Source organism: Aphis gossypii, chromosome 1 (assembly GCF_020184175.1).
Source record: "Aphis gossypii isolate Hap1 chromosome 1, ASM2018417v2, whole genome shotgun sequence".
Classification (NCBI taxonomy): domain Eukaryota; kingdom Metazoa; phylum Arthropoda; class Insecta; order Hemiptera; family Aphididae; genus Aphis; species Aphis gossypii.
Window position 1 is genome coordinate 22851966 of NC_065530.1, and position 17124 is coordinate 22869089.

Here is a 17124-nt window from a genome sequence, read left to right on the forward strand (position 1 = left end):
AAACAATATGACATGTGTATAATATAATATGTGTACAACCTAACCGAGATGTAGAAATGATTTGACCAGATTACCAGTATCGAATGACTGCAGTCAATCGACAATATCTTATAATTTACTGATCAAATATAATAATAAAAAAAAAAACAGCTTCATATAGAAATTTAATAATGATGAACCTAACCGATACGGTCCGCTTTATGTTTCATTATATTCGAACAAAATCCGAAATTATAGAATTGAGTGGTTTGAAGAGATAAAAATGAATTGAATACAAAAAGGTCACACAAATACGTAATCGTTAATCCACCCGAGATTTTAAGAATAATAATATGACATCGTAATGCAATTTTCATTGTTCGTTTTAAAATACCATGAAATAATGGCTTAACAATGCCCTTCGATTTCATTAAAAAATATTGCTTATCATGCATTCATCTCAAGATTCAATGGCTTATTTTTCTAGATCATCTCTGGTATACTGCTCGTTAAATCCATAGCTGATTTTTTTTTATGTATATTAATTCAGTCTTATCACGGTACGCCTATATTATTGTTATAGTTTGGATATTAAATATTATTTTTGAATTTTATCAGAATAATCGTTTTTAAACATATTTATATTTTAATATTATTAGTTTGTTAAACGACCATAGACATTTCTAACGGCTATGTTTTTATTGAAAAAAACAATTGACAAGGCGATGAACAATTAAGATAAAACATTATTTTCGGTTTAACGATTAAACTGAGAAAATACCATATAGTTTCTATTTCTAGTGATTTTGAAATAAACCGTTACTACGAACAATTAATATGTATTTCTCAATTATACATTTTAAATAGTATTAAAATTAAATACAAAGATACTGCGTTTTACATATCATATTATATATAACAACCTTTTACCTTGAGACTTTTTTCTTTGAAGATTATATAATATTATGGCGTATTAGAAAAGAATATTACCTATGTTATTCATATTATAAGAGAAAATTCGTGCGTAGTAAAAGTAAAGTTTATATTCATATCGTGTACATAAGAAAAAATAAAAACGCTATGATAACCATTTGCAGAAACGCCATTGCCGCTCTCACATTTATTATACTAAAACGTTACCGATAATATATTATGGTGGTAATGAAAGTTCGTGGGTGGTGACTTTTTTTTACTCTCACGTTCTATTGTGATTTATTATACTCGAACCACCACCAAAAAAATAAATAAATAAATAAATAAAAAACATTTAGCGCAGCAATTTCTAGGCTTATGATATCACACACAGATATGGTTGGACTTCATCGTATTATCGTAGATATCTCCAAACGGGTGAGTTCAGAAGCCTATCTATTGATATAATAAACAAATATAGTAAAAATATTTGATTAAAAAAATACAGCAATCGTTTTTGGAACGATATTTTATAAGCCGTAATGACAATGATTTCAAACATTTACGAATACATGTATTTTATTGGTTGTGTTTGTATATGCACACACGCTTTATTTTGCGTAATAATGATTATTAAAACTACTTAATACTTGTATTTGACTGTTATAAGTTATAGTTAAATAGAATTTATGTATGTGTTATATTCGTAATTTGTTTTGAACGATTCGTTTTATTCCAAGAAACCATAGTTTTAATACTTGTTTTTAAATTATTAATAAAACCAGACAAACAAATAAAACAATTAATGATTTAATAACACAATTCATCAAATAAAAATATGTTATATTTATATATAACATATTTAATGCATAAATAAAATTCACGGTAATTTATTACCACTTCAAACCATATCAGGAATTCAGAAATAACATTATTATGAACACCATGCAGTTTTTCACTTCTTTTTAAATCGCTTTCGGTTAACATTTTAAAACATATATTTCAATATTTTTTTGATTCTTCTCTATAGGTTCAGTTTCATTGTGCCTCGAAAAATATTGCTAAGTTATGGTTTTTATATTTTTTAATATACTAATATATACATACGTATATACATATAACCAAACTTAAAAATGTTATACAATAGAATTCCTTTCTCGCAAAACTTAAACGTAAAGTGTTTTTTTTTAATCATTTTTACAACCCTTCAGTAGCTTAAATAGTCAATTATTTCAAGACAGGCTTTTTTTATAAATGCATAATACAACGCCTTCTGCAGCTTTTTCTAACCAGAAAAAAAATTCCAGTTTCAACTATAATATCGCACCCAGTTGGTTTTCTCTTTTGTTCTTTGGTTTTTTTTTCTTTCTGTCCATTTAAAATAACTTCAATACACTATATACAAACCCGTTCTTTTAAAGAGAAATTGCTCATGAATCGAACTGCTTAACTTTGATAATCGGATTTTAAACTTTTTGGTTTAATCCTATTCTACATCCTCAACCCCCCCCCTTCCTCTGTTAGTCATTGCAAGAAGTTTGTAATGGTCAAATCGACAACTTTAGGCATGACTTAAGCGTAATGCAAATAATCGTAAATAATAATTACGAGATGATATAATGCTTATAAGTTCAAGTTGTTATTTATTTATTATATGTATAATAAACGATACCTTTTGAAAACAATAATGGTAGAAGCTGTGTGTAATTATTATACTTAGTTATTGTTTTCATTGGTCATATTTTAAATTAATTTCCAGTTGTTTGTAAGTATCAAAAAAAGAAATTAAATTAAAATAATCTATCTATCATGTAATTTTATTTACTTTGAATGTTTGGTTAATTATAAATATTCGAAATTAAAATTTTAATTTATTTAGGTATCCATTCCTACATATTCAATTCATGACAATAGTGACTTTATTGTGTGAATTAAAATTATTATTTATTAAATCAAATCAAATAACTTAATTTAGATTACATATTTAAATATGCGGCCATTGGCTATGGCGTAAAGTCAATTTATATAAAATGTATTATAGCACATAATATTTGGAAATTATTGTCTACATTTATTAAATTTCATAAATTTATTTAATATTAATATAATATAATATTCTCATTTTTTTAACTTAACATATAATATATTATAAAGATTTTAAATTATGTTTTCAGAAATTCAATTAATCTGATTAAATTAATTGTTAAACTATCGTTGTATAACACTTACATAGAATTTATAACCGTTTGTATGGATTTTTTTTGTACATTATACATTACAATATTTTTTCTAATTTTCGTAATGGATTTCTAGTAAAATTAAAATCTTTTTGATGACAAACACGAACACTAGCTTTATGAAATAATACGCTTACAATTTTTAGAATACGCTATGTTCGTGATTCACGTGCTCTTGACGTTTAATTGTTATAATCAATTAGGTAGGTCAAGCTAAACGACGATTAATCTTGACATTTGATATATGATTTCTGTATTCCTCCATCAGAGAAAATAAAAGAGAATCCTTTACCAATTACGCCCTTGGTCTATTTCATAGAAATCCGTACATAAAGACGAAAAATCGAGTAGAAAAAAAGTTCAAATTGCTTCTGATCACATATGACCTATTCATCAAAGTTACTAAATTTATTTATACTGTTTATTTTTATAAAATTGCATAAGCCTCCTTAAAATATATATGTATATTGTATAATGAAATATAACTTAATATATATATATATATTATATACATATATGAAACGTAATAGTTTGAATAAAACATTAAAAAATTAAGGTATTAAGTAATTTTAAATTCTCATAAACATTATTTTTAACAGAAATTTTCTACAAAATATTAAATTAATTTTTAAAACACATATCATATAACTACACAAAAATTAAATCCATAAAATTGCTATAAATTATTTAAAAGATACTTTATAATATACGAAAATATTATTACTCACATAATATTTAAAAAATAAATGATGCATATTATAACTATAAATTTATCATTCGAGCCATGATTATTATATTACTACAAAACACAAACAAAATATAACCGAGGATGTATAAAATAAAATAAAATAAAATAAAAAAATTTTAAACTATAAAATTGAATACATTTATTTAACACACTGTTGTCTTTTTAAAATGTATTATTACTTCCATTATAAAAAAAAACATAATACCTAATTCATAATATTTAATTTTTCTTAGTATTTTTAAAACGTATTTGCAATATATAAGAATACATAGACTTAGCATCACAATATATGTGGTTTAATTCTTTCAAAATAAAACTTTCGGAACTCTCTGTTTTGACATTGGTGGGACTGTAAAAGCATAACCTTGTTAAACACAACTGCAAATAGGTATATGTGCTAAATTATACATACATTTATTTAAAAACAAAGTGTTGTAAGCAAATATTTTTTATTTTTAGCTTGAAAATAAAAAAATTTCATAATTGATTAGGTAAAATAAATACTATGTATAAAAATATAAAATATATAATAATTAAACATTGCATAATTACGCAAAAATATAAAACAAATAAATAAACATTATATTAAATAATAGAATAATTTTTATGAACCATTATAAATATTTAATATTTAATTTGTAATATTTGAACACATTTTATGTTAAGAATATTAAGTTTCCCTGACAGTTAATTTAAGATATCTATAAAAAATATTAATTAAATAAACAGAAAATTAAAATATTTACTTGGTTTATGTTGAAAGTAGAATACCAATACAAATGAAAATGTCAAAGTTCATTAAATTATTCTATATAAAAAAAAAAAACATACCTTAATGTTTATTCAGGGATATTGTTTTATTATTTATATTGAACTTTATGAATGTTATTTAAATTCAAAATTAAATTGTATGATTTATTCTCAAAACATAATTAGTAAATTAAAATTCTGAAAAATTATTTTTAATTTGTATCAAAACTAAAATGATTTCTTAAATGAAAAATTACATTTTAATATTTACTACCCCAATTGTTCAATCTTGTTGTCTTTTTAAAAATAAAAATAATTATAAGATAAATAAGGCTTAATATGAAATATATTAAAAAGAATAGTAAATAAAAATTTTCCAAATAGAATATTTTAAAAAATGTAATTTTTAAAAAATCACATTATTTTATTAGTCAAAATTATATATTTTTTTATAGATAATAATCATCATAATAAGATATTTATAATATACTTTATATTATAATTTCTTTGTAGTATACAAGCAAAATTCATCTTTACAAATTCACAAAATATTTTTTTCATTTTTTTTACATTATATTGTGTTTAAAGTTTAATAAAATTTACGACACGCATTAAAGAATCAGATTTTATTTTAATTTTTTTTTTCAAAATTATAATTGCTTTATTGCAATATATTTAGTTTATAGTAGTTGAGATTATTTAAATCAAAATTTGAAACTTAAATAAGTTCTGTTCGTAAATTATTGTAGCTTATATAACTTTAAAAAAAAAATTATAATCGTATTTAAAATTGTTTACTACCGCTAACAATCATATTCAATAATACCTACCATAATTTTCAATTGGCTCTTATTTCATTATATCTGTTGATATTATAAAAATAACGAAAATCTCTAAAAGGTACTTCCGTTCTGATAACTAAAATCAGTTACTGAACCGTATCGTTCATCGCCAAAACCATTGTAAAGGTTGCGAATAAAATAAACGAGTCAATTTGTTGGTATCGTTAGCCAATAAAATGTCATCTAAAAAAAGACAAAACAGTGATCCGAATGACTGCCTTGGGTTTAATAGTGAAACACGTCTAGAAAAAAATCACATATTGATTATATTCTATTTTCTTGTTTAAAAAAAAAATACTCAAAAAAAAGCATAATTTTCTTCCAGAAAACTCGTCGTACATTGTTGATAACAGTCAACTTACACCATAATAATAATTATAAGATGTCTTTGCCAAATAATTTGTTAAATAATAATTAACAATTAGTGATTTTATTTTCAATTATTTAATTAATTTTATACGGAACAAGTCAAAATTAATCACATTATTCTAATGTGTGGTAATAATATTATATCACCTATTTCATCAAGTATGATAATAATATTATGACAATCGCGGAATACACACCAATATTATCATTAATAGTAAGACGGCGTTCCGGTTATGCAAAATAAGGGCATTGATGCAAGGCGGGTCAAAAACGGTGTATACCGAGTGTCTCGTTATCGTCATAATAATCATTGCATTGTGCATATTATTACCTTTTATACAGGATGTAGGAATTAATATCTGTCAAACATTCAAATATAGGTAACAACTAAATAATATGTAGTAATTTTACAGAGCTTTTGTTCTCGTTAATTTAAATTTTTTTCAATATATAATTAACAACAATCGTGTTATATCTAAATAAAAAATAAAAGTATAATTAATAATGTATTGGAATAGAAGTTCTTACGTAATTATTTAATAACATCTGTTAGTTCGTTTTGTCCCACTCACTATACAATTTTTGTTTATTGTCGTTAATAAATAACTCGTGATAATATTATTAGTATCGTCGTGCTAGTGATTCATTATGCGCAAAATGTGATTAAACTATTATTGTATTCATATTATTATCATAACAGCTATTACAGTTGCAATGTTGTGGATCTATAATGTATAAGTTAACAAAGTCCACCCACATCGATGAATCTTTATTATCCACTTTATCCACTTGTATGTGAATTTCTAATTATCGTTGCCATAATGTTATCAAACATCTTTATTTTAAATAAATATAAATATAAATTAAATTTAAATATAAATTTTAATATTTGCTCATTTGCTGTATTTTGTTTATAAATAATAATAATTACATAAAATATTTGTCCTTAACAATTTTTGTCTGGTAAAAAAATTGTAACTTATCATTCACTCACTTGTATATTATAAACAAGAATATTTACACAGAAATTTTAATTAAAAATGTGTTGGTTCTTATTACATTTACTGAGAAAACTTATAACCGGTAAACACATGTTGTTTCCGTTAATGTAATCATAATGATCTACATTTGACATCACCAAAATAAACAAATCAAAATTAAGTTTTGATTCAAAACCATGTTCGGTATTAATAAAATACAATATAAAGATATAATTACCGTTGGTGTGATAATAAAACGCGTAGATATTGTTGTAATAGTTATGAGTTATAAACATTATTCTACTACTATCATTATTTTCATAGTAATTTATGTAAAGTAAACGTTAAATGTATGTTATGTTTTGTAATTACCGAAACTCGCACTTTTGTGCTTGTTCACAGCCCATAACTGGAGTTCATTAGCCACTACGTGTTTTGTTTTATGACATAAAATACGCTAGTTTTGCCGTGTTAGGTTGTCACCAGATGTTGTACAAGAGCAATGACAAACATTTTAATATGTAAATCAAAACTTGGCTATAGAAACTTTGTTACAATCTTCTACACAAAGATAACCATAAAAATATATACCATAGTGTTGTTCTGATAGCATAATATTATACATTTTACTTGAATGATATTCAAAAACTAAAATTATAGGGAAAAATAAATTTCATTTTTCGTTTTTCGTTTTCAACCAATTCTATTTATTCAATATGTAGTAACTGTAGTGTTTTGTGACTACCCAAGTTTTCCTCTTCTGATAAATATATTTAAATGTAAATACAATACAATATATAGGTATATATAATAATATTTGTTTGTTAGTTATTTGGATTTTAAAGATATAAAATACCTAAAATTTGATAATTATTAAATAATTTAACTGGTCTATAGTTATACAACATCGATATTGTACATTGAAGTATATAATACATGAATTTATTAGTAAAATTATTTTTCAAGCTATTTTTTTAGAATATTTATTGTAAAAAGCATAAACCATATACAGCGTTAGCTAATTTAACACATTTATTATTATTATTATCGTATGGTATTATATGCAAGCTTTAAAAACTAAATACAATTATATAATTTATAAAACAATAAATATTAAGATTAAAATTAATGTTAAGGGTAACTTTTAGATATTTTAATACAGTTTGTAACACTGTAATATGATGTTTATGAATATAACGGTTTCGTTTATACATTGTAGTATCAATCAAATCAGTTTTAATCTGATAATATCCTTATTAAACATAATCAAAAAAATCTTGATTTAGCTTTTTATGTCTGTATTGATAAGTATCTTTTATGTATAATATCATTAAACTAAGTTGATGGATGTATAATTTTAATAAATAAAAAAAAAATTAAATACATAACTAAATAGATTTGTTTTTATTATGTTACAGAAATCGTAGACAGTGTGAAGAGCAAAGAAAAATGTCTAAGACCAAGCGTAGTGGATTTAAGCTGTGACGAGGAGGTAGGTGTGTTAATGAAACGATGCTGGACCGAAGACCCGGCTGATCGGCCTGATTTTACCACACTCAAAGCAGTCATACGGAAATTAAACAAGTGAGCTACCAAAGACTTTTGGCTTAATTAATCATTCACGTACACAATATACCTTTATTTTCCAATTGGTGATTCTCCTGAAGCGTGTTTTTCTTCTATACCATAACACAAACATACGAGCCCTTTGTGACCAGTCCAAACTTTTGGATTTTATTTCTCCCGTGTAAAATATGTAATTCAAAAGTTTCACCATTCCCCGTACTATAGCACAAAAAGGAAAAGTTACACGTGAACGCTGGGTTCATAAATTTCTAGCTAGCTAATGGTAAACCTACTGTAAGAATTTCAACCAAATGCCTGTAAACTGGCCTTAAAAATTAATAACAATTTAGCGAACATTGTCCTCATAAATATTATTAACATTTTAATTATAGTTTAATGGCAGTTGATGTGAATAATTATTGCTGCTGAAAATATGTTATTCATAAAAATCACTTTTCCAAAAGTCCATAAATTTTCAAGATAATTTTATGACAGTTCTATGTTGAAATATATTTTATAAAAATAGTTAAATTTTAAATAAAACACATATAATCAATATTTGTAAATCGAAAAATTGTATTCGTTATGTATTCGTAAAATCATACTTATCATCAATCGCAATATTATAATATAAGATTTTTAATTATCTACATTAAAATATAACATTAAATTCTTGATTAATCGGGTTTCGATTATTCCATGTTAATTCATCTTAGTCTCTCTTCCAACAATTTGTATCTACCAAAAGTAGGCACGTAAGAAAATTTGACTTCAGTGGATTTATGAATTTAAGAAAAATAACCGAAGTAAAAAAATAATTTTAAACAGTAAAAGACAAGGACTATTAATATTCATATTTTAAGTTCTGATATAATTAATTTATAACATAACAATGTACACACATACATATAACATTACTAATTAAGTAAATTAAAAGTTAAGATTAACCATGGTTTTCATTTATCTCCTCTCCCCACCATTATCCTTAATAATCGAGATTCTACCATACTATATTATACAATCGATCAATTATAACTAGTATAATATAATCAATATGTAGACGAAAAAGTATAGTATTTTCTGACGTATGATTTCTATACAAATTGTAAATTGTAGATAGTCATTGAAATTGGAATTGAGAGTCTTGTAAATTGAAAAGGATTTTTAAAAAAAAAAATATATTTCTCTTGTCATTTTTGGTGTTAGTTCGAATGAAGGATAAAATGAAAACGAAATAAAAAACAACAATTTTTTTTTCGTATTTGTTACAATAACCCAAAAGGGATTTAAGAGGCATTTTTGAATCATTCCATTCAGTATTTTTTTTTCTTATCCAGTCCACAGCGATAAATCATTTCGAGAGGTTATCATAGCTACTTCAAATTGTATACAGATATTATAGATGGTACAAGAACATAATCAATAAATTATAAAAAAAAAATATTAAAAATTTTAAATGTGAAAAAACATTGACATAAAACGTATTAGTCGATCATAAAAATATTGTATAAGATCATCAAACTAAACTCGGACGTAATTATTCATTGATTTGATACATAGTATTATTTAAGTAATACATCAAAAATAAAATGGTGAATAAAAATACAATTTATTATAATTAATTATTTATTCAAATAATAAATATAAAGTTAACTATGATGACACCTCAATAACTGTAGGTTAAGTACATATGAAAAAATACTACTTTTTTCAATCAATAATATTCAAAATAGCTGTAGAATAATTTATCAGTGTAAATTTATTTTAAAATTCAAATAAAATATAATACATATTTGTATTTATTGTATTTTATACGAACTATTTATGATCCATGTAAGATACCAACATAGAATATTGTACCGTCAATTGTGTTTATGCTTATTGTATTGTTTTTCTAATTCATCTTTAAAAGAATAATATTCTTTAAAAATCATAATCATTACTTTAACTAAGTCGATCAATTGATTGTAATTTAGTCATTGATAGTATCATATTTTAAAAATTACTCATCATTTATTAGTAATATTCACAGTGTAGAATAAAAATGATTAATAAATTAACATACAATTCTGTTCAAAAATTTACAGTAATAAAATCATTATAGTAGAAATTATCTTTAAAATGTCTACGAATAATTATTTTAATTATAAAATTAATAAAATTTTAATTTTTTTTTTTTGATCAGATATTTTTTAGTCAATACAGTTTGAATTATTCTTATTGCTATTCACCAAAACTACTGGAATTCCCTGACATTTAATTAGATTATAATCCAGAGATATCATTCGGTGACTCGACAAATTCGTGATAAGTATTCATAAGGCTACTTGCAATTGTCATTTAATTTAAGAGGTTTAGACTAATTGTTCTAACCACTTAAATTTGTGTCCCATGGTAACTGCTGCTGACATCAAACTGCATAAAATCCATTTACATCTATTTTCAAGTTAAATTTAAAGAATAATAAATTCATTGTATGTTATTCTCAACTAAATTTTGTATTCATATTTAATAATTGTCAAAAACAGATTTTAAAGATTATTCGTCCGCAACTTAAAATAATTAGGTAATTAGATTATTATTTAATAATAATACATTATACAATTAAAGTGAAATAAAAAAAAATCATTATTTGTCTAATAAAATAATATATACATTATAACAAAAAATATTTTATAACATATGTTGTACATTATTTATATCAACTAAGCTTTTCAAAATATATATAAACAGATACAAATCAGACACTAAGAAAACATAAATAAATAATTTTATACTTAAATATTAAAATCAAATTATATTTTAATGCATACCTACTAATAAAATGTTGACTTTAATATAAAACACACAAAATTTAAACCTAACTGCGTGTATAATTATTTTTTTAGAAATAATTTCTTCTTTATGATTAAATATAGATAATACATAATATTGTATAGCTGGTGAATAATATATTATATTATATTCTTAAGCCACTTACTTAAATTTATCAAATGGTGTTTACGATTCATAATATGAAGTAAAACAATATTCTGATCGTCGAACTTAGAAAAAATCAAATTTCCATTACTTTCATTTAATATTTAAAAGAACTTAAAAATAATATATTCACTTAGATAAATTAAATTATCATCCATGATGTATGTACAGTGATTTTTCAAAATCGTGTAGGAATTTCATCAAAGAACCTTCTCACTATGCGTATGTACTAACATCTGACTATAAAATATATCCTTTAAAGGCTACTTAAATCTCCGTCAAAATGATTTTACGTGGGTTACAATGCAAGCCTACTTTTCGGTAAACATCATAAACCAAACAGCAATACGATGGACATTGTCAAAAATGTATTACTTTCAATAAATTACGTCTGACTAACAGTTAGATAATAAAATTTGAGCCGACCCTGTATGAAAACTACTTACAATCGTTTTTCGCCTTAGGCGCGACAATGTCTATCGACAAGTAAATTTTGAGCACAGTAATAAAAATCTGCTGTGAGTTGAAATGCGATAGTGGATTTTCCGGCGTTTTTGTAGATAAATCACTATAACCATGGTGAAATGTACAAACTACCACGAGTCTTAGTAAAAAGACGGATGTTTTTTATGCTTCACTGTGCCTATAATAGGAAAGTTAAACACATTTAAAAGTCACGTACAACTTTAATTCGGACAAGCAACTACAAAATTTTCAACTCAAACGATTGCACTACATTGAAAGAGAATGGGAAATTTTCTAAATAAAACAACATTTTAGTGATATTTATAGGAACGCAATGAACTACTGAAAATTAAAAATACCAGATAAAGTCATACATCATAAATTATACGTTATTAATTATTATTTCGTTATATACTAACTTCAACATGTCACTTTAGACCAAATCAAAAATGCATAATCATTATATTGATTAATATTTTAAATTTTATACTGATTTACTGAATAATAGTTATATAATATTGATGTTTAATTATTATACTGTTTTTGTTTAATTATCAATAAATTATTAATAATATTATTATCAACGAATGATTTAAGATATCATTCTAATAAATTATTGTAATGATTTTTAATAATTATTATTATTATTATTTTCTAGGGATAACGAAAGCAACAATATTCTTGACAACTTGTTAACTCGTATGGAGCAGTATGCCAACAATTTAGAAACCTTAGTAGAAGAAAGAACTGCAGACTATTTGGATGAAAAAAGAAAATGTGAAGAACTACTGTATCAATTGCTTCCAAAGTAAGTAAACATATTAATCACATTTTTTTTAAATAATCGCGCAAACCATTTTCATAATTATAAAATACATAACAACAAATAGGTTGGTACATTAATATGATTAAAAAAGTTATGATAAATTAATAAAAAGGATACATCTAATAAGAAATGTTTTTAAAGACCTACTTTATTCGATAATAGTGGTTAAATATTTAATGGCCATGCTATGTTATATTATAATGTTTAGTATTCAAAATAAAATAAATAGTTCTTACAAAACTAGGTGAAAAACAGTCGATACCGAATTTTCACTAAAAATTAACCAATAAGCAATATATTTTGACTTTTTATATTTGGTTTCGTATCAGTTATTTTCGTTAACTACCGATTTTTTATTGCTCTATTTTACTTAAAATCGATAGTATTCAACATAGTCCATTAATTTCAATAATAATAGTATAATATTAATTTTGTTCAACTATAAGTAAATATAAATACTAATAAATCCTAAAACTATAGAAACGATTGTAGTATGTACTTCAAAATGTTTGTCTCCTATAACATGATTATTTTAAATATATTTAAACAAAACTTTTATTATGAATATTATAAAAAAATTAACTTAATTATTATGCTACATGGTTGATAGGAACAAAAACTTACCTATGTCATATGATATTTTATAGAATTTAAAGTTTCCTCAGTTTTTAAAAATACCAATAAAAATGTTGTTATATTTCTTTCATTAAAATGACTTAATAGTTCTAAAGGTGTTAAAATATCTTCCTAAAAGGGTTAATGTTATCCATTAAAAACTTTATATAAAAACTTTATTTAAATTATAATTTGTTAGATTAAAATTATATTTTTGTAATTTAACCAACTGTATTTTATTAAACTAATAGTTAAGATAAATTATTATTATACAAAGAAAGTAACATAATAAAAGATTTATAAAATATTCAGTTTTTGTAATTTTTAATTAAAATGCATAAAACAAAAGTAATGTTGTTACCAAAATATTGAAATAGAACAAAACTGATGACAATTTCGAATTGATAAAACAACCAGTATAAACAATTCAATAAATGTATAAACCACCTGGAGATTAATTTGACTAATAATTATGAATAATATGATATAAATTTAGTTTTGAAATTGCCGTCGTCTCATGTTACAGCATTATATTGTAGTATATCTACAACGTCATAACTTTTATAGCTATAATGTTTAATGAATCATGGTTCTCCATTAAATCACATAATTTATCCTCAAAACAGTAATTAGTTATATTAATAAATAATAACCTTTGATGGTTAATAACTCGTATAATAAATCGTTTAATTATTCCTGTTCATCGATAACCGTGATTCGCAACATATTTTATACAATAAATCAAAAGAATTTTTTAGTTCGAAATATTAACAACAATTTTTAGGAATACAGTTAAGATTTAATGTAGTGTCAGCGTAAACGTATAGTGTTGGCAGTGATGGTCACTGTATAAAATTCCATACTTAAACCAGAAGATAAAATACCACATAGTAATACATAAATTTAAAACATATTCATTTATCTTTTGTAATCAAATTTAAAATTTTTACAATTATTTATTACAGCGACTATATCACCATGTTAATCGAGCTTCTTCTTTCGCGTCCACGGTGAGATTTAATACTGCGACAGATTTTGTTATTATTTTTATTTATCGTGACAATTAAGAATGAACGCGCAAAATAACAATTTTTAATAATTACAAATGTAAAAAAAAAATTAAATACTTACTCTAAAAAATAATAAGCAAATTACATATTTCTGTACAGGATTATTTCGTTTAAAAAATTATTCAATCTACACAATTTCCAGTTACATACACTCTAAATTTATTTAATATAGGCAAAGGGCAACACATCATTTATAATATTATTATTTACTTTATCGTATTATACGTATTTCACCAAATTAACTTGTGCAAATAATTTATGATAATAATATATTAAACATTTCATTAAGTGTTTTTTTTTTTTTTTTTAAGACAACAAAAACCTAAAATTTATCTTAGATAATTTTATACCAAACTTTGCGTCGGAAATACTGAAATTAAATCTAAATTTTGTCGCGTGCATTTATTAAGAAAAAAAAATATTATCTAATTACTTGAAAAATAATGTTATAAAAACAGATAAAATATATCTTTATAAGAACATCCATGGTTATATTAATTTTCGTTAAACTTGGCTAATCATATAACTCTGAATTGCTTTAGGATAATTGAATAATTGTTTTACCAAATTACTTCAGAATTCAATTTATATAGCCATATAGGCATAAAATACTTTTATCAATTATTTAATTTTAATCATATTACACAAATAAAAATCTTTTTTGCCGATAACGAAATAGTATTGACGTGCATTAATATTTCTGTCAGAAACGTAATTAATAAATTATTAAGCCGTAAATAAAATCATCAAAGTTATAAATATTTGTTGTATTTTTTTTTTATATATATATATATATTTGGGAAATGAAAAAACCTCGTATTACTAATGGGTTGACTCCCGATATAAGTTCAATATCATGTTTTTTGGGTCATGTTATCTGACTGTCTAGCAATGTACTAGCGATTTTGTTATTTTTATCTCAAATTGTATTATTCTTGCAACCACAATATCGACATAATGACGTGTTAACTTAAGAACCAAACTTACAAATATTGTGTACCCATTAGTTATTACTCACAATCACTAACGTCAGTTTAACCGTCGTCTTTAACATTAAGTTTCCGACAATTATTGCATATCAAATGGATAATACAGAGCAACATATTATATTTTATTGATAGAAACTCTAAAATTACGAGAACAAATAAAAACAGTTAAAAAAGAAAACACTCTCCATATAACAGAAAATATAGAATATTAATATATACACGGTAGCAAAACACATTCTAACTCCATACGGGATGATACACAAGCAACCCATTGGATACAGAGGTCATAAAAAATGTATATTCAACTCTGGGTCTAAAATTATAAGCAATATAAATATATTGAGTTGTTTTTTCAAAAAAAAAAAAAAAAAAGATTAATTTGTACACAAATATACGAATACAATACAAACATATTCGGAAAAAAACAATGTAAATAACACAAAATATATTAAAGATCCAAGGAGCTATTGTATTTAACAATCAATACAAAAAAAAAATACCTTAAAATATTTCAGTATATATGTTGCAGTCGACCGTTGCTCAAATGTAATCAACACCATTACTAATATAATACATAAAAATATAATATTGTGAGATAATATTATTATTATTATTAATGGCCAAGTTAATGCCCCTGACTTACTATCTATGTGAACTTTAGGGTTCTACCTTCGTTTCCCGCAACATTTATCTCGGTCCAAATTCCATTAAGCCGCTTTGTGCAATCGCCCAATTCTAATAGAACCATGCAATATTGGTCAACGAAAACCCATCAATCATATCATTCCTAAGTATCTTTTGTAGTCAATTAATTTTAATGTTTCTTTCATATAAAAGTTAAACACAAAAACACCGTGAAGATTTACCTTGTAGAGTCTTCAAATCGAATCTAAATAATTATTTGATTATGTAAAAAAAAAACTATAGTATAGTGTCGACGATTCAGCCATCTTCTCGATATTTGACGTGGAAACTTAAGCAAGTAAAAAAATAATACCATAATAAAGCTCTCATTTTATCAAGAATTCACACGATGCTGTTGTATTGAGATAATCTCTTACACGTCATTAACCTCCGAGAATATTATATGATTTAATATTTATAATACGAATATAGGTGCATACGCATCTATTCGGGATAGAGGTACAATGGTTTATCATTGAATTTATACGATATTTCGAAATGATTGATAGCGCCTTGGTGCGTTGGTGGGCACATAGGATTTATAGAAAACGTGATTAGTCCGAATCACAAGCTCACCTTCCGAAGATTTAACGAGTTAATTCGCATGCATGCACATAAAACAAAACCAAAAAAAATTGAGGACAAATCCTACATCCGCGTTCATGATTATTTCCTCCGCTGCGTCGGAAGTCTTTTGACATCCGGGCAATGATTATAAACGAGACAAGCGTTTTCCTCGCGACAACGGTGAACTATACTCAGAACAAAAAGTGATGTAACATGGCTATGGTACTATAATGTAGATATATTATCTTCACAAGATTCATTATTCTACGTATCATAAAACGATAAAACAATAGGTTCTTCGTTACACAATAGGCTATTTATTACAATTGTCCATAACAAAATGAAATCGTAATAAGTACCTATCCACCGTTTTCTTTTTTTTTTTTTATGTGAAAAACGTCTATTCAGAATTTGCCCAATGGTTATTCCAAACAAAAAATATTATAATGATGAATGTATTGATGTTAAAAATAAGAATTATATAAGAACATTTTTATAGTATAATAGTACTGTATTTATAGTTATTTTAAAGAATTATTGAAAAAT

General features: G+C 24.1%; 1 protein-coding gene across 9 annotated transcripts in view; it reads left to right on the forward strand.

Annotated features, from left to right (window-relative positions):
* The window catches only part of LOC114129154 (atrial natriuretic peptide receptor 1), a 273402-nt gene that overhangs the window by 234126 nt on the left and 22152 nt on the right, over positions 1-17124 (forward strand). For all 9 annotated transcript variants that reach the window (XM_050210999.1, XM_027993800.2, XM_050211002.1 and 6 more), the window contains 2 exons: positions 8236-8401; positions 12486-12635. In XM_050210999.1, the coding sequence (XP_050066956.1) occupies positions 8236-8401; positions 12486-12635 (316 nt within the window). The remainder of the gene's footprint in view (positions 1-8235; positions 8402-12485; positions 12636-17124) is intronic.